General features: G+C 41.9%; 1 protein-coding gene across 1 annotated transcript; it reads left to right on the top strand.

The window, feature by feature from the left end:
- The first annotated feature begins 8673 nt into the window (after positions 1-8673).
- Positions 8674-15171, top strand: LOC128780897 (tripartite motif-containing protein 64-like). The gene is made up of 6 exons (XM_053924440.1): positions 8674-9084; positions 9647-9742; positions 10835-11110; positions 12179-12201; positions 13462-13559; positions 14678-15171. The coding sequence occupies exons 1-6, from the start codon at positions 8674-8676 to the stop codon at positions 15169-15171; spliced, it is 1398 nt and encodes a 465-aa protein (XP_053780415.1).
- The last annotated feature ends 7348 nt before the right edge of the window (positions 15172-22519 follow it).

The raw sequence follows: 22519 nt of genomic DNA, 5'->3' as shown, positions 1-22519 counted from the left end.
TGCTAAGGTGAAAACAAGTGTTTCATATAAATTTGATGATTGTGTTGAATCAATTGGGAACACAGGTCCTGGAATGCGGACCTCTATGTATCTTTAAAACCTTTAGTTTGTTGATATAGCTTCAAAAAACACTCTATTTCAGTCCTACTGACTCACAGCTTATAATTATGTGTAAATCAAAATCTCTAATAAAAAGAGAGAAAAGATTATGTTCTCATCATGGAAACACAACTAAGTCACCCTTAGTTTACTTTAGAACAGATTACTGCTCTGATTTCCTTTCTTAAGGTATAATTTGTTATATGGTACTGTATATCATTATAACTTGTTGTCTTGAGGCTTTAAAAATAGAAAAGGGAGCTAGATCTTGAAAATCTAAACAACAAAAATAAACTTAATCTGGGCATTAAAAATGGGATATTATGGAAGGATTGGTTATACTGTTGAAGAACCCTGAAACACCAATCCAAAAGAACCTATGCACCCCAATGTTCATAGCAGCACAATTTACAATAGCCAAGTACTGAAGCAACCTAAGTGCCCATCAGCAAATGAGTGGATGCCAAAACTATGGTATATTTACACAATGGAATTCTATGCAGCAGAGAGAAAGAAGGAGCTTATACCCTTTGCAACAGCATGGATGGAACTGGAGAGCATTATGCTAAGTGAAATAAGCCAGACGGTGAGGGACAAATACCATAGGATCTCACCTTTAACGGGAACATAATCAACAAAAGAAAAAAGCAAACAAAATGTAACCAGAGACATTGAAGTTAAGAAGAATTAAGAATAGCCAGGGGGAGTGGGGAGGGGTCAGTGAGGAGAGGGGATTACAAGGACTACTAAAAGGGACACCTAGACAAAATCAAGGGGGAGGGTGGAGGTGGGGGAGGGAGGTGGGTTTGGCTGGGGTGAGGTGGAGGGATGGGGACAAAAGGCATACAAATGTAACTGAAGAACCATAAAATTTTTTTATAAAAAGAGCTGAACAAAGGCATTTGAAATAATTCAGTTCCCATTTATTATTTTTAAATACTTATAGACAAAGAAGAAAATGAACTTGTGTACTCTCATAGAAATTATCTAGAAAAAATTATAGCAAGTATCATATTTAGTGAAAAACTTGAAAGTTTTCCCCTAATAAGGAATGCAATAAGAGTATCTGTTATTACAACTTATATTTAACACTATGATGATGTCCTGCTCTATGCAAATAGACAAGAAAATGAAATACATCTTATAACACTTGGCAATAATAAGGCTACCATAATTTGCATTATTAACATAGCATGATTGTACAATTGGAAAATTTCCTGTAATAAGTGTAGTTAGGAAGAAATTTAACCAAGTGTATTTCTGGTGCATTTCTTTCTTTTTTGTTCTTGTTTTTCCCTTTCTTCCCCTATGTAATCAAGCGTATTTCTATAATAAAAATGGGAATGCAAATGTAAGAGTTTCATACAACTTATCACACAACATTTACGTTTTATTAGGGTGTTGGCCCCCAGTGTTGTTTTCTATACATGGTAAATCTAATCAACCACTCTATTTCTCTGGGTAACCTTGTCTGGGTGTCACCTCTCTCTGAAGGTGTAGGCCAACCTCAGGAAGTGGGTGTGGCCTCAGGTGGGTGGTTCCTTTCAAAGGCACCGTTTACTTCAGAAGCCACTTCTCCAGGGTAGACGGACACAGTTTGTGGCTGCCAGGAGAGCGGACAGAGTTCCTACTGACCCTGACATCGGCAGAATTTCCAGAGTCGAGACCACGCATAGAGACTCTGGTGAGTATAGAATTTAGAATAAATATATCCATGTCTACTTTCTCTTCTACAAATGCTTTCAATTTACATGTTGGAGTGCTTGGGTCTCCTCCAAGCAAACAAGTAGCTTTCCTGATTATTTAAAATGACATCGATATTTAAAATATGTGTTACTAGACTACTTCCCAGGCATGTGCCCTGACTGGGAATCCAATCAGCAGCCCTTTTGGTTCAGAGGCTGGCACTCAATCCACTGAGCCACACCAACCAGGGCACATCTCTGCATTTTCTAGTCCTCATTTCTATTCAAATGATTGAATTCTTATTGCTGATTACCACTGTAGCTTGAACATTCACCAGTTCAAAATGTGAAGGTGCTATGATGGACTAAAGTGACTTGGGAAAAATTGTTTTCCTGAACATAGCAATAACATAATTTTTACAACTTATTGTTTGAAAGATTTGCTATTAAAGTTTAGGTGTAAATTCAACTTTTGATAATTTAGGGAGTTTAAAGTTAAAATCAACACTGATTAAATTAAATAAGCATGAATTAATATCATCAGTTCTATTTGTCAGTTTGGAGGCAGCACACATAGACTATGAGCATAGACATGAAGGGCGTGAAGGGTGTGTGTGTGTTTTACCGTCATGGAGTCAGAGAGAGAGAGAGACAGAGAAAGAGGAAGAGAGAGGGAGATTGAATGATACATGATCTATATATGTGCTTCTGGACCACTGAGCTTGTTTAAGTAAGTTAGTTATCATTGAGATCATTGGGTTTTTTTATTTTTATTTATTTATTTTTTATTTTTGTTCAAGTAGTTTTCTGCCTTTACCCCTACCCCTCCACTGCAAGAGCCCTGCCCCCTCCCTCCATTTCCTCACCACCCCTCCCCCAATATTGTCTAGACGTCCTTTATAATTGTTCCTGTAAACCCATCACCCTTTTCCCCCATCATCCCCTCCCCTCTCCCCTCTGGTCACTGTCAGGCTGTTCGCAATTTCAATGTCTTTGGCTATGCTTTGCTTGCTTGTTCGCTTTGTTGATTAGGTTCGTTAATAGTGAGATCATACGGTATTTGTCTTTCATCGCCTGGCTTATTTCACTGAGCATAATGCTCTCCAGTTCCATCCATGCTGTCACAAAGGGTAGGAGCTCCTTCTTTCTCTCTGCTGCATAGAATTCCATTGTGTAAATGTACCATAGTTTTTGGATCCATTCGTTTGCTGACAGGCACTTGGGTTGCTTCCAGCACTTGGCTATTATAAATTGTGCTGCTATGAACATTGGGGTGCATAGGTTCTTTTGGATTGGTGTTTCAGGGTTCTTAGGATATAATCGTAGCAGTGGAATTGCTGGGTCAAAGGGCAGTTCCATTTTTAGTTTTCTGAGGAAATTCCATACTCTTTTCCATAGTGGTTGTACCAGTCCGCAATCCCGCCAACAGTGCACTAGGGTTCCCTTTTCTCCACAACCTCTCCAACAGTTGCTGTTTGTTGCTTTGTTTATGATGGCCAATCTGACTGGTATGAAGTGGTATCTCCTTGTGGTTTTAATTTGCATCTCTCTGATGGCTAGCGATACTGAGCATCCTTGCATATGTCTCTGGACCCTCTGTATGTCCTCCTTGGAGATGTGTCTATTTAAGTCCTTTGCCCAATTTTTTAGTTGGGTTGCTTGTCTTCTTAGAGTGTATTTGTGTGAGTTCTTTATATATTTTGGAGACCAAACCATTGTGTGAGATATCATTGCAAATATGTTTTCCCATACAGTTGGTTCTCTTTTCATTTTAATGCTGCTTTCTTTAGCCATGCAAAAGCTTTTTATTTTGATGAGATCCCATTTGTTTATTCTTTCCTTTATGTCTGGGGAATATATCAGTTAAAACATTTCTGTGTGGAATGACAGATTTTCCTGCCTATGTTCTCCTCTAGGACTTTAATGGTGCCGCGACTTATATTTAAATCTTTTATCCACCTTGAATTGATTTTTGTGTATGGTGTAAGTTTTTGATTGAGTTTCATTTTTTTGCATGTAGCTGTCCAGCTCTCCCAGTACCAATTGCCGAAGAGCCTATTTTTGCTCCATTCTATGTTGCTGCCCCCTTTATTGAATATTAATTGACTGTAGACACTTGGGTTTATTTCTGGGCTCTCTATTCTGTTCCATTAGTCCATGTGTCTGTTCTTATGCCAGTACCAGGCTATTTGATTACAGTGGCCTTGTAATACATTTTGATATCAGATATTGTGATCCTTCTTACTTTGCTCTTCTTTCTCAAAATTACTGCAGCTATTCAGGGTCATTTATGGTTCCATATAAATTTTTGAAGTGTTTGTTCTACATCTGTGAAATATGCCATTGGTACTCAAATAGGTATTGTGTTGAATCTATAAATTGCCTTGGGCAATACGGACACTTTGATGATGTTAATTCTTTTGATCCATGAACACGGTATATGTTTCCATTTGTTTGTATCTTCCTTAATTTCTTTCTTCAGTGTTGTGTAGTTTTCTGAGTGTAGGGCTTTTACCTCCTTGGTTAGGTTTATTCCTAGGTATTTTATTTTTCTTGTTGCTATATCAAATGGGACTTTTTTCCAGATTTCTGTCTCCAATGTTTCATTGTGGGCATACAAAAATGCCTTTGACTTCTGGGTATTGGTTTTGTATGCCTCTGTTTTCCCAAATTCATTTATTAGGTCAAGTAGTTTTTTGGTGGACTCTATAGGATTTTCTATGTACACTATGATGTCGTCTGCAAATAATGACAGTTTTGTTTCCTCTTTTCCAATTTGTATGCCTTTTATTTCTTTTTCTTATCTGCTTGCTGTGGCTAAGATTTCCAATACCATGTTGAATAGATGTGGTGAAAGTGGACAACCTTGTCTTATTCCTGATCTTAGAGGGAACATTTTTAGTTTTTGCCTATTGAGTATGATGTTGGCTGTAGGTCTCTCATATATGGCCTTTATTATGTTAAGGAATGCTCCCTCTATTCCCACGTTGCTGAGTGTTTTTATCATAAGTGGGTGCTGTACCTTATCAAAAGCTTTTTCCACATCTGTTGATATGATCACGTGTTTTTTGTCTTTGCTTTTGTTTATGTGATGTATTATGTTTATTGCTTTGGCAATATTGTACCATCCTTACATCCCTGGGATGAATCCCACTTGGTCATGGTGTATGACCTTTTTAATGTATTGCTGGATGCGGTTTGCCAATATTTTGTTGAGGATTTTAGCGTCTATGTTCATCAGCGATATTGGCCTGAAGTTTTCTTTCTTTGTTATGTCTTTATCTGGTTTTGGGATTAGGATGATGCTGGCTTCATAAAAAGAATTTGGGAGTCTTCCATCTTCTTGGATTTTTTGAAATAGTCTGTGAAGGATAGGTTTTAGCTCTTCCCTAAATGCTTTGTACAATTCTCCTGTGAAACCATCTAGTCCAGGGCTTTTGTTTGTCGCGAGTTTTTGGATTACTGCCTCAATTTCATCAGCTGTTTTTGGTCTGTTAAGTCTTTCTGCTTCTTCTTCATTCAGTTTTGGAAGATTATGTTTTTCTAGAAATTTGTCCATTTCACCTAGATCTTGAAATTTCTTGGCATATATTTCTTCATAGTAATTTCTTATAATCCTCTGTATTTCTGTGGTATCAGTTGTCATCTCTCCTCTTTCATTTCTGATTTTGTTTATTCAGGTCCTCCTTGTCTGCTTAAAGGCTTGTCAATTTTATCTTTTCAAAGAACCAGCTCCTGGATTCATTGATCTTTAGAATTGTGCTTTTAGTCTCTATGTTGTTTAATTCTGCTCTGACCTTGGTCATTTCCTTCGTTCTATTTGCTCTGGGCTGTATTTGTTGTTGTTGTTCGAGTTCTTGTAGGTGTAGGGTTAGGTTGTTTATTTGAAACGTTTCTTTTTTTTTTTTTTTTTTTAGATAGGCCTGTATCACTATGAACTTCCCTCTCAGGACTACCTTCGCAGTGTCCCATAAGTTTCGGGTTGTTGTGACTTTATTTTCATTTGTTTCCAGAACTTTTTTTGATTTCTTCCTTGATCTCCTTCTTGACGCATTTATTGCTTAATAGCATGCTATTCAATCTCCATGAGTTTGAGTGTTTTTGAGTTTTTTCCTTGAGGTTGGTTTCTAGTTTCAGTCCCTTGTGGTCAGAGAAAATGCTTGATATGATTTCAATTTTCTTGAATTTGCTCAGGCTTGTTTTGTGACCTATCATGCGGTCTATCTTTGAAAATGTTCCATGAGCATTTGAAAAGAATGTGTATTTTGCTTCTTTGGGATGAAAGGTTCTATATGTCAGTTAATTCCATTTTATCTAGGACATTGCACAATGCTGCGATATCTTTGTTGATATTTTGTTTGGAAGATCTGTCCATCTTTGACAGTGGGGTGTTGAAATCCCCTACTACAATTGTGTTGCTGTCCATATCTTTCTTGAAGTCCTCCAAGATTTTCTTTATGTATTTGGGTGCTCCTATGTTCGGTACAGATATATTTACAATGTTTATGTCTTCTTGATGGATTCCTCCCTTGAGTATTATGCAGTAACCTTCTGGGTCTCTTTTTATGGCTCTTTTTTTTTTAAGTCTATTTTGTCTGATATGAGTATTGCTACCCGGGCCTTTTTTCCCTGTCCGTTTGCTTGGAATATTTGTTTCTAGCCCTTTACTTTCAGTCTGTGTAGGTCTTTTGTTCTAAGGTGGGTCTCTTGTAGGCAGCATATGCGTGGGGCATACTTTGTTATCCATTCAACTTCTCTATGTCTTTTGATTGGAGCATTTGATCCATTTAAGTTTAAGATTATTATGGCTAGGTACTTATTCATTGCCATTTTTTCATACCTGTGTTCCTCTGTCTCTCACTCTTTCCCTTCCTTTTCTTAAAGCAGTCCCTTTAGCATCTCTTGCAGAGCTGGTTTGGTGGAGGTGTATTCTTTTAGACTTCTTTTGTCTGGGAAGCTCCTTATTTGGCCTTCCATTTTAATTGAGAGCCTTGCTGGGTAGAGTAATCTTGGTTGCAGGCCTCCAACTTTCATTACTTGGAATATTTCTTGTCATTCCCTCACGGCTTGGAGCGTTTCCATTGAGCAGTCGGCTGCTAGCCTTATCGGGGACCCCTTGTATGTTACTTCCTGTTTCTCCCTTGCTGCCTTTCAGATTCTCTCTTTGTCTTTGAATTTTGCCATTTTAATTATGATGTGTCTTGCAGTGGGCCTCTTTGGGTGCCTCTTGCTTGGGACTCTCTGTGTTTTCTGGATTTGTGCGACCTTTTGTCTCATCAAAATAGGGAAGTTTTCCATCGTTACCTTTTCAAACAGGTTTTCTATCCCTTGCTCTTCTTCTTGTCCTTCTGGTATCCCTATTATATGGATATTGTTAGATTTCATGTTCTCTTACAGCTCCCTTACCACCTGTTCATTCTTTCTGAACCTTTTTTCTTTTCTTGCTCTATCTGGGTGTTCTTTTCTACCTTGAACTCCAACTCGCTGATTCGATCCTCTGCTTCATCCAGCCTACTTGTAATTCCTTCTAATGTGTTCTTTATTTCTGAGATTTTATTGTTCATTTCTTCCTGGTTTTTGGTTATAGTTTCTATTTCCTTTTTCATGCTGTTGTAGTTCTCACTCAGTTCTTTATAGTGGTCTGTGAGTTCCTTTGGCATCTTTATAACCATTAATTTGAATTCTATATTTGATAGTTTGGCTGCCTCCATTTTGCATAGATCTTTTAGTGGAGAGTCTTCCATTTCTTTTGATTGCATGTTTTTATTGTCTCCCCATTTTAGGTGACTTTGTTTGTTTCTGTGCTTCCTGATGTTTCACTTTGCTAGCTGTCTTTGTAGGGGGAACTTCTATGGTAGGAATTTTTTGAGGTTCAGTGGTGTGGTCTCTGATCTCCTTGTGTGGATGCTCTAGGTTTGCCCTTCCTTCTGTTCGTGTTAGTTCTCTAGTTGTATTTGGGTTTTTACCTTTTGGTGGTTCGTTTGTTGGTGGGCTTTCCTCCTCCAGCAGGTACACCAATCTTCACAGCTCCCACCTATTTTTGTATATGATCAGTGGCAGGGTGTAGGCAAAATGGTTTAAGACAACAGGAGAGTATTGTATGGGATTGAAAGTACCAGAAGTAGAGAGGAGATAGGAGATTCTCTGGATAAGTATAGTGTTAACTGTGATATTTCACCCAACTAGCCACTTTTTATAAATGGTGAAAGAGAGATAAGACTCTTGTTACAGGGGAGGATGATTGTGAGCTGAATCCAGAAACAGAGTGCTTGTGCAAGTATAGATGATGAGATACAGTGAAATTAAAGTATAGAAAGTAGGCATAGTGTAAGAGAGAATATAATTAACCACAACAATAATAATGCTCAGGATTAAAGTGAAGTGGGCTAAGATCATGAAGGGTTACTCTGTAGTATGTACAATTGTATGGAACAACAATTATGTACAATAGTACATAGGTTTTTCGATGTCCTCTGCAGCTTTTTGCCTCCAAAATTCATGTAAGCTGGGTTTCTGTTGGCTGTTCTCTGTTCCTCAGAAGATTGGCCAGGTGTTCCAGCTAGGCACAGGGAGAACTGGGTTCTGCTCCCACCTACCTCACTGCCATCTTCCTCCCTGCATTCGAAATCATTGTTTATTTTAAACAAAGAAAGATGGTGAGGACTCTCTTGTCTCATTTTTTTACTTGTATCAGGAAAAAACCCAACCTGCCTAAACTTTCCAGGTGTAGGTTTGTACAGGAGGTAAGTTAATGGGTAGATCAGGTTCCTATTTAATAGGAAGATGGAGCTCAAGTAGACATGCCTTTATCCAAAGGCCTTTCTTTCATCATCTGGGAAAAAAACAATGACTCTCTCTTCCTTTCTTTCTTATTTTAATTTTCAGAAACATGGATTCAGACACCTTACCAGCCTTCCTGAATGATCTCACTTGCTCTGTCTGTATGAACTACTTCCTAGACCCTGTCACCATAGACTGTGGGCACAGCTTTTGCCGTCTCTGCCTGGACCTCTGCTGGGAGGAAGCCCAAACTCCAATGCGCTGCCCTGAGTGCAGAGGAGTATCAGAGAGGCCAGATTTCAAAACCAACATCACACTAAGGAAGCTGGCTTCCATTGCCAGAGAGGCCAGAGCTCACAATGTCAACAGCTCTGAGGGGCAGATCTGTGTGGCACACAAAGAAGCAAAGGGGCTCTTCTGCAGGGCTGAAAAGAAGCTGCTCTGTGCGCTCTGCTCTGAGTCCCCAGAGCATGCGTCTCACAGTCACAGCCCAGTGCAGTGGTCTGCTGAGGAATACAGGGTAGGTGCAATGTGATAGCTCTAGGCTCCAAAATGACAGAGAAAGGTGAGAATGATGATGAGGACGTGGATAACAATGGAGATAGTGGAGATGGTCCTGTTTCCATGTAAATTCCAAATTATAAGTGTATCTGGACAATGCTATTAACCAACTTGAGCACTATAATCAAAGGTGTGTTGAGCCTTTACTAAAGAACCTTGCCTTCGAAATACTGTCCAAGTATGTAGAATTGGTGCAATTGTGGGTCAGGTGGCCAGCACCAGGAACACTGGCTTCTGATGCACTTTTGACTTATTTATAGTCAGGATATGTGAAAATCTCAGTGCCAGTTTCTCAAGAAATGAATGTTATCTGCAGGGTACCCACAAACTCCTTATTATATGTTTCTGTCACCTCTGATATTCCAAATATTTCAATCAAATTAAATTTATGTGGAAAAAAACCAAACTTCTCCATTTTAATTCAAGGTGACTTTTCCCAACAACTGCTTTTAACCGTAAATAAGGGAATCACATTTACAATATCATCTTTTGTGTCACTAAAGCTTACACTTATTTCACAGGAGGAACTTCTAAAGAGAATGAGATCTTTATGGAACATGACTCAAGAAATAAAAAACAATCTGAAGCAGGAAGCTAGCAAAACGCAGTCATTAGAGGTAAGAATGAACACGTTCTGTTTATTTTTATATGTTTATGCAGGTTGAGAAAGGCTGGCTTATATTTTCAGCCAAATTGAAGTTACCAGTTAAAGGATAATAGCTTCTACCTAGAAAAAGGCAGTGGTTTTTAGTGTCATATCAGTAATCACAGATGTACTGGCCAAAAAAATACATAATCAGCCAATAGGAGCTACTGCAAAGAATATGAATACAGTTGACTCTTGAACAAAACAGGGGGCTGGCAGTTTATTATCCACACACAACTTTTAACTCTCCCAGAATTTCTTAATTCTTTCTTGTCTACAAGACATTGTTGCCAGTACCCATAAATACCAAATTTCAAGGATGTTCAAGTCTTTTATAGAACATGGTATATGTTAATACATACAGTTGGCCCTCTGAACTCATAGGTTTCCAATCTAAGATCAAAAATATCACCTATGATATACTATGGGCTGAATCCATGCGTAGGAAACTTACAAATACAGACAGTCAGCTGTGTATTTAGTGGAAAAAAAATCAGAGCGTTAGTGTGCCCTCACAGTTCAAATCTGTGTTCAAGGGTCAACTGTGTATGCGGTAATCAGGGCTTGTAGGGCATTCCTAGTGCAATGTTGAAGGTTTGGCAAATCTCCCAGAAACTGAGTAAAAGACAACACCACGTTAAGTTTGACTGCAAAGGAGAGGAGAAAAATAAAGTAGTACATAGAAGAAAAAGTAGAGAATTTAAAAAAATCAGTACACTATGGTATATACTTAAATATTGTTAAATAAGTAGAAAAAGCAGGCAAAAGAAAAGAGAAAAAGAAAGTAACAGAGAGGAAACTATTGGTGGAGTAAGAACCTTGAAGAAGCATGAGAGGGAGAGAGCCTGGGGTCCTTTGGTGGGCTTGATTTAACAGGAAAAAAGACCAGGAACATAGGGTCAGGATAGACAGAAGGACTGGCAAATACTCAAGACAATTGGAGGTGTGAGGCAGAAAAGTTCATCAAGTACTTTTTTGATGAGTCTGAGGAAATTTTTAAAGTTTGAAGTGTTCTGCTGAGAGAGTGGGTATAGGTAATCCCTTTGATGCACTATCTGTGCAGGACTGCGTGGCCCTCAGGAGGGAGATGATCAAAGCTGAATATCAGAAGATGCGCCATTTTCTCAATGAGGAGGAGCAACTCCATCTGAACACAATGGAGAGAGAGGCAAGGGAGATCTTCCGACAATTCGAGGAGAGCAAACTTACGATGACCCAACAGAAAGAAAGCCTGAAAGGCATGTTGACAGAGCTGACTGACATGTGCCACAAGCCTAACGTGGAGCTGCTCCAGGTGAGAAGGGAGGGTCGATCCTCAGAGACAGAAATCCTTTTCTGGGCAATGTCGCCCTAATATTGAGATGTTGCCTGCGTATACAATACCGTTACCCTCAGCTAAGCAATAATGCTCCTTGACTCCCATGATCAAGTCTGTCCATTCAGTCACTAATTTCCTCATATCCTGATAATAACGATTTCAGTGTAATCCAAAGTACTATCTACTCAGAGATTGTTCAAAATCAGTCAGTCTCTGACCAGGAACATTAACTTTGCTGCGGTAATTCTCTATTAATGTTCCCCTAGTCCACTGTCACGCTCTGTTATCCCCACAAAAACAACTTACTAAAGACATTGAGGTTTTGCTCCTTGCCTAGGCAACATTTATAGAATGTGGCAATCAATGTTAATGCTCTCTCTATTTTTCATATGATTTGCTGTTTTGCTTTCATTATTATCATAAATGGTCAGATCTTTCCTTGGGAATAAGATGGGGCAAATGAGTGACATTAGAAACCTAGACATAATGCATCACTTCACTTCTCTGCCTGAACTCCTTCCTCCCTCAGTGTACCCTGAGGAAACTTAGCATGATTTAGTGTAAGTTCTGTTATTAAGACAGCCTCTGGCCCTGGATGTGTAGCTCAGTGGATTGAGTGTGGGCCTGCAAACAAAGGGTTGCCAGTTTGATTTCCAGTCAGGGCACATGCCTGGGTTGTGGGCCAGGTCTCCAGTAGGGGGCACTCGAGAGGCAACCACACATTGATGTTTTTCTCCCTCCCTCTCTCCTTCCCTTCCCCTCACTCTCTCTCTAAAAATAAATAAATAAATAAGTAAAGAAAGAAAGAAAGAAAGAAAGAGGAAGGAAGGAAGGAAGGAAGGAAGGAAGGAAGGAAGGAAAGAAAGAAAGAAAGAAAGAAAGAAAGAAAGAAAGAAAGAAAGAAAGAAAGAAAGAAAGAAAGAAGGAAGGAAAGAAAGAAAGAAAAGAATGAAAGGCTCTGATTGTTCCTTAAAGAAGAATAGGAAAAAATACGTTACTAAAACAAACTCTGAAAACTATTAAAACATACTAGAAATGGCATAAAAGCCAGAGGTCACATGTTTACCTTCTTTTGTGTTTGTTTTGCAGGATTTGGGAAATATATTGGAAAGGTGAGTTTACAATGATGATTTCTAAGAAATCATAGTTTTCTTGATGAAGTGGGTGTACATTTTTTGAGCTATAAACCTTGTCCTCAGTGGCTATTTTCCATTTTGTTTCAAAAAATAACAAAGCCCTGAAGCACTATGGTCTCAGAAGTTTCTTCCTTATGTGTCTGCATTCAAACATACCTAAAAACCATGTGACCTTCTGGGCTTTGTTCCAGCCACACACCCCACCATCCTCTCCAGACATCACAAAAAATGTTTCTAAGGGATTTTTGTAAGGTATTATAGAGATGGAAGGGGAAAAGGAAGGGAAGAGGGAGCTTTCCTATGAGTGGGATAGGAGAGGGGTCATTGCTTTTGTTCCCAGGACTAGCAATGACTCAGCCTGTTCCATCACTGCGTGTCCCCCCTTGTAGGTAGCACTTCAGGGGGCAGTGACCTCCTGGTGCCCTCAGGAAGTGTGGCCTTCAGGAGCAGGGCTGCCAGGCTAGTTTTTTCCCTTTCTTGGCAAAAAAAGAGAGCAAAGCTGTCTGTCTCTGTAGATTCTTCCCTTTTGGACACTGAATGTTTCGTCGGTGACTACTGCATTTTCTGTGTATAATGCACTTCCATGTATAGTGCGTGCCCATGTTTTTGGCCTGTACTTTCAGGAAAAAAATCTTTCATTTTAATATTTTAAAATCAATAATTTATTTATTTATATTTAGAAACAGAACCGATTATCATTTTCCAGGTTATTATTTTGCATACGGCTATTGTTATTGCTTTCCAGAGTTACACTTTTAATGCATAAGCATAAATCAAAGAATTAAAAACATTTATATAGACATAGAATTAGTACTATCCATGTATAATGCACACCTTTCCTTTTCCCTCAATTATTTGGGCAAAAACATGTGCTTTTTACATTACAAAATACGGTACTTGCAGACTCAAGTCCCACAGGCTTTTCCTGACTTTTCTGCTCTGTGAAGATAGCCAGGAGTCTTGCATTCCCTGAGGTGGAGTAGAGGGAGGAAATGATTCTCAATGTCAGAAATGGAATAATGTCTGAAAACCATGGGAAAGTTGAAATTTGATATAATTTAAATTTATTACAAAAGTAACATTTCTTATATGCCCAAGGGGTAAAATACAATGTATACCCAGTTAACTCAGAATGGGAGGACTCTGGCGAAATATCTGGGATTAAAAGCTGTGATTTTTGTAATGATTGTATGATTAACCTTTGGCCCTAAATCTCTCTGCTGTTATTCTTTACAGAACTGAATCGGTGCAGATACAAATGCCTGAGCCAGTGAATCCAGAGCTCACTTTATGGCACTTCACTGGAATCCTAGACATGCTGAACAACTTCAGAGGTGAGAGTCAGCCCTTTGGCATCAGGCCTCCATTTCTTCAGTGGTTCTTAAGACTGAGTCATCTATTTTCGTTACATATATTTTTCTGACATGAAGGCAGTACATGACTTCCCAAAATCGTTATCTTCCTCCTGTATAGTCATATCACAATGACCAAGGCTGAACTTTGCCATTTACAAAATATTGAAAATATGAAGCAACATACCTTTTTATATTACATTTGATGTAGACTTTGAAGAAGACTAGAAGATGAGCAGTCAGATTGGTCACCTGGTTATGAAGAGAGAGAATATTTAGTTCCCAGAGTAGCAACCAACATTGTAGTTTGTTCAGTCTCGCTCACTCTTGAGAGTTTACATACGGCATTGACGGCTTTTAATCTGTTGCATATTGCAAGTGCATTTATCGTTCATTGTACAAAACTATTTATTATTTATAAAATCAGATAGCCCCCCAAATAACTGAAATTGTCAAAAGCAGAATAATTTTAATGCTGTTGGATCAATTTCAAAACCACTGACAGGAGAAGGGTCTGTGATCATGGCCCCACCATGTCAGGCGCCACCTAGACGGCAGGTCTAGACCCTGAGGGCTGAAGTCAGGACCAGACTGAATCTGAGGTCTAAACAGATACCGTAGAGCCACAACTTCCCCTTCAGACACTTCTAATTTATCCCTAATGAACTACTATCAAATATTTTGATTCTTGAATATATAACAGGTGCAACTTATATTCCAATAATTACCCTCAAATACAAACTTGCTATCTATTTATTAAATAATATCAAGGACAACCAACAGAAGAAAAGATTTCTAAAGTGACAAAAAAGTTTTAGGTGTAACCAGAAACAAACTGTCTAGGGATTGAGATCAAATCACTGCTTTCCACAGTTGATAATCTATGCAGAGGGTTTCTGTTTTGTTTTGTTTTTTCTGTATAATTTAAAGGATTTCTGTGCTGTAGAGGTAGTGATAACTTTTGCTCTTGGTAGAGGAGTCAGTCTCCACTCCTTTTACTGTCTTTACTTTGTATTTCCTTAGAGGAGGGCAGATGAAGAGACTGTCCCAAAAGGCATGGAAATTCCATTCATTGACCTGATTTTTTGCCTCTTTTGCAGTGGATAATGTTCTGAGCGAGGAAAGCATCAGTCGCCATGTAAGACTTTCTAAGGATATTAGTGTGATATTTAGAGGGGACCGTGACAGCACATCCAGAGAGCCCCAGAGAGTGCAGAGGTTTGCGGCATGGGGAACTCACACCTTCACCTCTGGTAGACATTACTGGGAGGTGGATATGCCACACTGCTCGATGTGGGTTCTGGGAGTCTGTAAAGATTCCCTGATGAGCCATACCGATATTATTGTTGATTATGAAGAAGCATCTCTTCTAATGTCTTTGAAAGTGAATGATCATTACTGTCTCTCCACTAACTCCCCACTCTTCATTCAGTATGTGGAAAGGCCTCCAGGCAAGATTGGAGTGTTTTTGGATTATGACAATTCAACTGTGAGCTTCTATGATGTTGAAAAAAGTTCCCTCATAAGTAGTTTAGTTTCTTCCTCCTTCTCTTCCCCTCTGAAGCCTTTCCTATGTTTTGATTCTCCAAGTTAAGTTTTGACCACTTATTTGATAAAGTTCCATGTCTAAGGAAACTATTTGTATGAAATGTCCCGTGAGGCAGCAGGTTGATACCTGACTGTCTTGGAGCATATTGTAACTTAAAGAAACATCATTATCGTATGTTTATAAAATGGCATAACCACATTGAATGTACAAATGTGTTCATTAAATTTTTTAATAAAATTTGTTACAATGGAGAGCTTCCTAGAATATAGTCAATGGATCGATGGCATTTTTTTAAACTAACAGCTGTATTACGAAAAGTTATATACCATAATATTCACCCATCACATCTCAGCTAAAATAACAGTTTTGAAAGCATGTCCTCTCTGACCGTACAGATCAGTGTAGTTCCTCTTCATCCAAACTCTCTGAGCACACTATACTATGGCGTCATACTAGTCAGCAAACTTTCATCAAATTGGTAGATGCTTATTACCACCAGACTGACAATGGTAAGAGGAGGATGTATTAGTTACTATTTCCACTATCCACTGCCATACTAAGATGATAAATCACAATAAGGTGAATTTGCAGTTTACTCTGGGACAAGAACAATAGAAACAAAACCCAGCAGAATACTGTACTATGGTGAAAGAGAAAGAGAGCAGGCAGCTTATGTCTGCATTTTGTTCTTCTCTCTCCCATTCCATCACTCTCTCCTCCCTGTGTTCCTCTCCTTCCTGTCACCCTCTCCTTCTTGTCGTCCTGTACTGCACCCACCCCAGAGCTGGTCCCTCAACATGCCATGCCTTACAGGCAAAGGCCGGCCAGACAGAGTCAAGTGCGCCCCTGTTCTGGGTTGCTGCCTGCCCTGGTCTACCTGGGTTCTCCCTCCCATGGCTCACCTGGGGTCCCCACATCCCCAATCTACCTGGAGTCCCTCCCTCCCTGTCTAACCTAGAGCCCCTCTCTCCTCTAACTCACCTGTGGTCTGTCCCTCCCATGGCTCCCCTAGAGCCCCCCTCCCATCTTCCTAAGTTCTATCCCACCACTGGCTCACCTGGACAGGAGTAAGTCGTTTCTCCTGCCCCAAGTCCTCAGCTAGGTTCAAGACATCCAACTGTGCTTCTGGGGAAAGCAACTGTGCCAGAAATCTGGGGTGAATGACCTCTCCCACCTGGGACAGAAGCAAGAGGCTGTGAGTGACCTGTGAGTCAGTAGAACCAGGGGGAAAATTGGAAAAGCAAAGGTCTACCCCATCCTCTCCTACAAGAGGTTTTACAACTCCTGGTCATCAGCTACAGACACACCAAACACACCACACACAACATGCACACTGACACACACACACAGAGCTCAGGAACAAAGAACAGAGCTCTGGGGTGGGCAGGATGGAGTTGAGTGAAGGGGTGGAAATGGGACAACTGTAATAGCATAATCAATAAATATATCAAAAAAAAGAGAAAGAACAGAGCTCATGTCATCCACCTGGGTAGAACCCCAGTCTGGGGCCTGCGGTGCTGCCCTCTAGAATCCTGTAGACCCCGGAGCTCTGAGCCAGCCCACCTTCACAACAAAGTCTTCCTGGGAAGACAGCTTGTCAATGTAGCTCAGGAGACGAGGGTCCAGGTAGGTCCCATCCTCTTCCTGCTGAGACTCCTTTCTGTCCTCTTTCGATACTCCACCTGATGGCCTCGGGGCAGAGAAGGCCAGCCTCACCAGCTTGTCCATGATGGCCATGTACCCCTTCAAGGCCCCAGGGGAGATATCCTTGGGTGCCCTGGTCTCCAGGGACTGCAGGGGTCTGCTGGTGCCCTAGGCCTTGGATACAGCCTTCCTGGGAATTCGAGCTGGGGCAGAGAGGGAAGAGGAGGGAGTGTGAGGGGTTGCAGCTTCCACTGCCCAGGCATGCGATGGTGAGGGCAGTGTAGGGGAACATTAACATGGTGCAGCTGGGCCAGGCCTTCTGAAGCCGTGTGACTCCGGGAGGGGAGAGGTCAGAGGGCGCATCCAAAAGAGTCAATTGTGAGGACGTGCAGACCTGCCTTTTCTCCAAGGCCCACCCACTCCCAGTCCAGCCAGGTTCTTAGCAGACTTTATGTTGGGTCCTTTCACCGGGAGGTGGGACAGAAGTTATGAAAGTTGACCAGGTGCCTCTAATTGCTCAGGACAGGTGTCATTGGATGTTTTCTAATGATACAGAAGATCGTCTTCCTGATTCTGTGCCCCCTTTAAAAAAGAATCCGCCTTTCCAGATCTGTAGGTATTTACGAGACCTATGAGCAAACCCTTCATCTCATAGGGAAAAGGCAGGGCAAGGGATGCACCATGAGATACACAATGGGAGGAAGCAGGTCAGGTCTGAAGAACCGTTTCCACAGGGGGGAACAATTCAGGCAAGTCAGGGAACCGAGCCCTACCTTGGTAGAAGTTACCCGGCTGCCCTGCCCATGTGGAACCCAAGAAAACAAGTGGCTCCCTGGACTCAGGAGAAGTGAGCTCTGGGCTGGAAGGAGTGGGGAAGCCCTGGGCTGCAGCAATTGGGGTACCGTACACCTTGCTCTCAGGGCTGACATTTCATTGGAGACCTGGCCACAGACTGTCACACTGGACATCTTCATGGCCAAGACCACCTGTCCCCACTGCCCCATTAGCTCTAATATAGTCAGTTCAAATCCCTTAGAAAGATACTGCGGGGTAGCCTCCAGGTGCCTGAAGAACAGGACAGAGGGCAAGGCTTTCCTGTAACCCTCCCCCACGTGCCACCACCACGACACACCCCACTGCTCCCTGCACACACGTTGAAGTGGCCTGTCTCTCCTCTAGAAAGAACCAACGTGCCTGTGGCCGTCCATTCTGTACACCCAGGCACTTCTCCCGAGTCATCCTGACTGCTTCTCAGCAGCCCTCCTGTCCCACACCCTCACCTGTTTCCACGGCCTCCCAGCCTTCCCGGGTGACAGGTCCTTGGGGTCAAGGGCTCTCTTCTTCCTCTACTTCAGTCCAAACTGTTTCCCTAGTGGAACTGTCATCTTGTAATCCTAAATTTTGAGGGTCAGTGCTGTCTCTAAAACAGCGGCCCCCCAACCTGCAAGCTTACCTCCTTCTGAAGCCATCCCTGCATGCTGAGGCACTGACCTCCACTGCCCAGGAGCCTCCACAATGAGAAAATGCAAGTCCAGGATCCAGAGAGTGACCTGCTCCAACAGATGCTCAGCATCCAGTGGAAGGAGGAGTTTGAATTTAAACAGCGGAACCTAGGACTCCAGACATTCTGCAGCAGGGGAGGGGCAGAGAGCAGGTGGCATGGTGGGGTGGGTGTGGGGAGACATTCCATGGCAGGCTCTGCAGGTGGGTGAGAATCAGAAGTCCCTTTCAAATTTTAAGTGGTAACACAATTGGTGTGTGCCTCTCTGGCAACTTATACATTGTTTTGTTTCAATTCACAGCACAAAGGCTTTACTTGATGTTCCCTTTATTTCAGTTATTGATCCATCAACCTAACTCTGGGTCTCTCAACCTGCTTCCTATCTGACTCTTGACTTACTTCAACACAGGCCACATTTCCTGAACAAAAGTCAAACATACCACCTGAAAAAATAATGGGAAATTAGGGCCACACACAACCCCGTGTTTGAAACTAGGGTTGACTCGGCAGATCCAGCCCCTTCGGTAGCGGTGTGCAATCACTCTTTTGGGCTCGGTCCCGAGGCCCAGAACCATCCAGTGCTGGCAGCTCTGCAGGCTGCAGCCGGCCCAGCCTCACCAGCAGTCTCCTTTGCTCCAGTCCATAAGGGGAGGCCCTGTAGCCTATGAGGCCAGGACCAGAAATCACTACTTTTTGTTTCTCAGAGTAGTATGTTGTTCAATGTTTAATTTTGTACCTTTTGAATGATCTTCATGTGATATTTTAAACAAGCAATGTATTTGCTTAGTTCACAGGCAAATTGTGCGAAATGGGAAAATCAGTGACAAGTCTTTCTCCTGCCTCTTTCCCCGTCAGCACAGTCCTCTTTCCCACAGGACGCCAGTGTTACTTGTGCTTCCTTGAAATCTTTCCAGGTGGCCAGATTTAGCCAATAATGGACACCCAATTGAATTTGACTTTCAGATACACAATGAATTAGTTTTCAGGATAATTGTGCCCCCTGCAGTATTTGGGACATACCTTTACTGTAAATTTATTCAATCTTCTCTAAAATGTACTTTTAACTGGCATCTTGTATTTTATCTGGGAACAGTATGAAAAAGTTAGTTATTAGGCTATTACTGACTACTCCCCCCATAAGCAAGATCACTCGGATTAAAGAGACTCAAGTGTGCATCCCGGCCCCACCACAGAACACAATTGCACACACACGTGAAACAGGCATGCTCTTTGGAGGTTAAGGAGTTTGTGAGAGCTGTCACACAGCATGAACGTCTAGGCTCAGTGGTGGTAAGGACAGAAGTAAGGGACAGGAAGGCAGAAAATCTTCTGCGTGCATGTGTTAACAGGGCTTAACCTCCTAAGGTCCTGGTTTGCCTAGGCGCACTGCACCTGAGATGGACGTGCACTGTGAAACAAAGCCTGAGTTCTACCCGCCATGTCCACCCCTTTCACAGAAGCCTCATCCACCTGAGCCCCTGCTTGCCAGGCTGAGCCTGGAAGCCCTGCTCACCAGCTTCCACTTTCCTGTCTGCATCCCACATACAGCCCTGCTCTTTGGAACCTAAGCTCATTATTGCCTGTGGTTCCATCTGCATGGGAATCATGGTAGTAGCACCCCTTAAGTACCCTGTTTGATTCTTATGTTCATGTTGCACATAAATGCCAGTTTATCACTGTCAGCATGATGTGAACGAGCATTTGTGTTTTGTGTTGTGAGAGGAGATTTTTAGGTAATTGGTCAAGAGAGATGCGTGGTGACAACTTGGGAGGATTGCAGCCAAACCTCTCAGGAGACAAGCTTCACTCCCTGCTGTGGCAGCAATATTCTTAGAAGTGACTGTTCCACACTGTGAACGTTCACCAAAAGACTCCAATATAACACAAATTCTGCAGTATAATGCAAAACCAGGAGGGAAGAGAAGGTGAAATTGTTCCCATACTACTTACTCGCAGTGTGAACAGAAACTGGCCCAGGCAGTCAAGTCCTGATCAACATTATAGCAGCAAACTTGCAATGGAAATATCTGTGAATCGACATGTACTGAAAAACCTCCATGTACTAAATGAACACACTGAGAAAATATCCTGTGGGGGGAAATGGGGAGAACTGTCACTGAACAACAATAAAAAAAACATGAAGAAACAAATATATGAAAAAAACTTGGGGGGAAAGTCAATAAAAATATTTTCTTGCAAAAAACCCCAACTTGACCATATCTTTTTTCTTTACTGATTCCCCCATATAATTTATGAAGATGTGTCTTCATGTGCATGCTTTGTGGACAATAAATAATGAGAAAGTTCCCTTTACAAAGGAAAAGGGAAAAGGAAAAGAAAAATATTCTAATCCAGTTAGTGCATTTGGAAAAACTCTAGGAATTGAGTGAGGGGAAAGTATCTCTTCAAATGTGTCCCAGGTCTAAATTTCTTTGCCAGAATTCCTTTTTTCTCTCTTGCCAAAATTATTTAATGACAATTCTGGAGGAAGGGTCTACTATTTTTAGAAATTATTGGCCCTGGCTGGTGTGGCTCTGTGGATTGAGTGCCAGCCTGTGAACCAAATGGTCGCTGGTTCGATTCCCAGTTAGGGTACATGCCTGGGTTGCAGGCCAAGTTCCCAACCCCTGCCCATGAGAGGCAACCACACCTTGATGTTTCTCTCCCTCTTTCTCCCTCCCTTCCCTTCTCTAAAAATAAATAAAATTTAAAAAAAAAAAAAAGGAATGGGCTTTCTTAAAAAAAAAAGAAAGAAAAAGAAACCGTGGAAATGCAGTCCGAAGTGTATGAAGGCACTTGCTCCAGTGTGAGGATGTGTGCTTTAGGGAGACCTCCCCAGCACCATTTCCGGGGGGAGGGCTGTATCTAACTAAATCCATGGATGGCCCAGTTGCAGTTTTAAAATCCTAAGTGCTCATTTCACATGCCATGGTCTGAAATAGGGACCACTACAAGGAGGCCTTGCCTGAGAAGCTTTGCAGGAAGCCCCTCACACCCACCCTCCATGTCTTTCCTCCCATAAGCAGTAAGTCTGGGGTGTGCCTCACACCAGGACTCATGAGCATGCACAATGAGCTTGCACACTGCACTGGGGGCGGGGCTCTGTCCTGCAACTGCTCCCAGAGTCCCTTGTGACCAGTAGCCTCTGGTGGGCGCATGTGTGCCAGCAGGGAGGGACGGTCCCCAGTGGCCATCCTGGCCTTCACGGGGCCTGGCATGCCGGATTCCAGAGTGGGTTATGTAAATAAGGAGGTAAAGGATTCTTGGACTCTTTCCCACTTAGGTATCACCCTGCTCCACTATTGTTCACTCTGTGGGCTATTTGTGCCCTGAGTCTTTGTTCACGCCCCGCCCCACCCCCCCCACACCCACCAGCTCACTTCCCTTGGTATTTACACCATGAAACTGGCACCAGGGGAACTCGCTGCAAGGTGGGGTGGTGGCGGGGTGGGGGGGAGCGGTGCATTGCCAGGCCTACAGTTAAGTCTAATGCATGTAAGCTATTAAAGTCTTGAGGGTCCTTCTGTGCCTCCTGCATTCTGAATAATACACGAGCTCCGGGGCTGTTCCATTCTTCTGAATTTGAAAATGGTCCTCCTGTTCAGCAAGAAGTAGCTCAAGTCACTGAACATGAGTGGAAGTGAGTGAAGCTTTCATGCACTTCCTGAGAGTTTTACGTGAAAGTTTCAACCAGCAATTATGTTCAAACTGCCCTCTTGTTAATGAACTGTGTGACTTTGCTGACTCTAAAGGCAATGAAGTCTGCTGTCAAATCATGGACTTGCGAGCATAGAGGGGGTTTGTGCGTATTTCATTGGTTGGTGGGAATCTGATATGTGTGTATTGAAATGTGTGAGTTGGTTTTGTCTGTGGATATTTGTGATTAAGGGGAGGTCACATCTGTTTTTTGGGAGAGTAGACAGGACCGAGTGTTGTATTTGGAGGGTGTTGAGAGGTAGTGCCTGTATATTCCAGGAGTTGGTGGTTAGGTGTTTGTATTTTGGGTTTGTGGGTGGGGCATGTTTACCTGTTCTTTCCCCCCTCCCACCCCGTGTATTGGGGGTTTCTGTGATGGGGGTTTGGAAGGACCATCTGCATGTGCAAAAACTGTTTCTGTTCACTAGCTGGAGTGTATGATCTCTTTGTTTCGTATTTGAGGAACGTAGAAGGGTCATTATGTATTCAGGGCATGTCGTATGGTTATGTGTATTTTTTTCACTTTTTGATTTTCAGGAGCTGTGTGTGCTG

Source organism: Desmodus rotundus, chromosome 5, assembly GCF_022682495.2.
Source record: "Desmodus rotundus isolate HL8 chromosome 5, HLdesRot8A.1, whole genome shotgun sequence".
In the NCBI taxonomy this organism is placed as follows: domain Eukaryota; kingdom Metazoa; phylum Chordata; class Mammalia; order Chiroptera; family Phyllostomidae; genus Desmodus; species Desmodus rotundus.
Note: the sequence above shows the minus strand (reverse complement) of the source record. Positions and strands in the feature narration are given on the sequence as shown.

Coding starts and splice junctions, on each gene's coding strand:
- LOC128780897 (XM_053924440.1), top strand. CDS start 8,674: ATGGATTCAGACACCTTACCAGCCTTCCTGAATGATCTCACTTGCTCT. Junction 9,085..9,646: donor GGTCTGCTGAGGAATACAGG/GTAGGTGCAATG, acceptor CTTATTTCACAG/GAGGAACTTCTAAAGAGAAT. Junction 12,202..13,461: donor TTGGGAAATATATTGGAAAG/GTGAGTTTACAA, acceptor TATTCTTTACAG/AACTGAATCGGTGCAGATAC.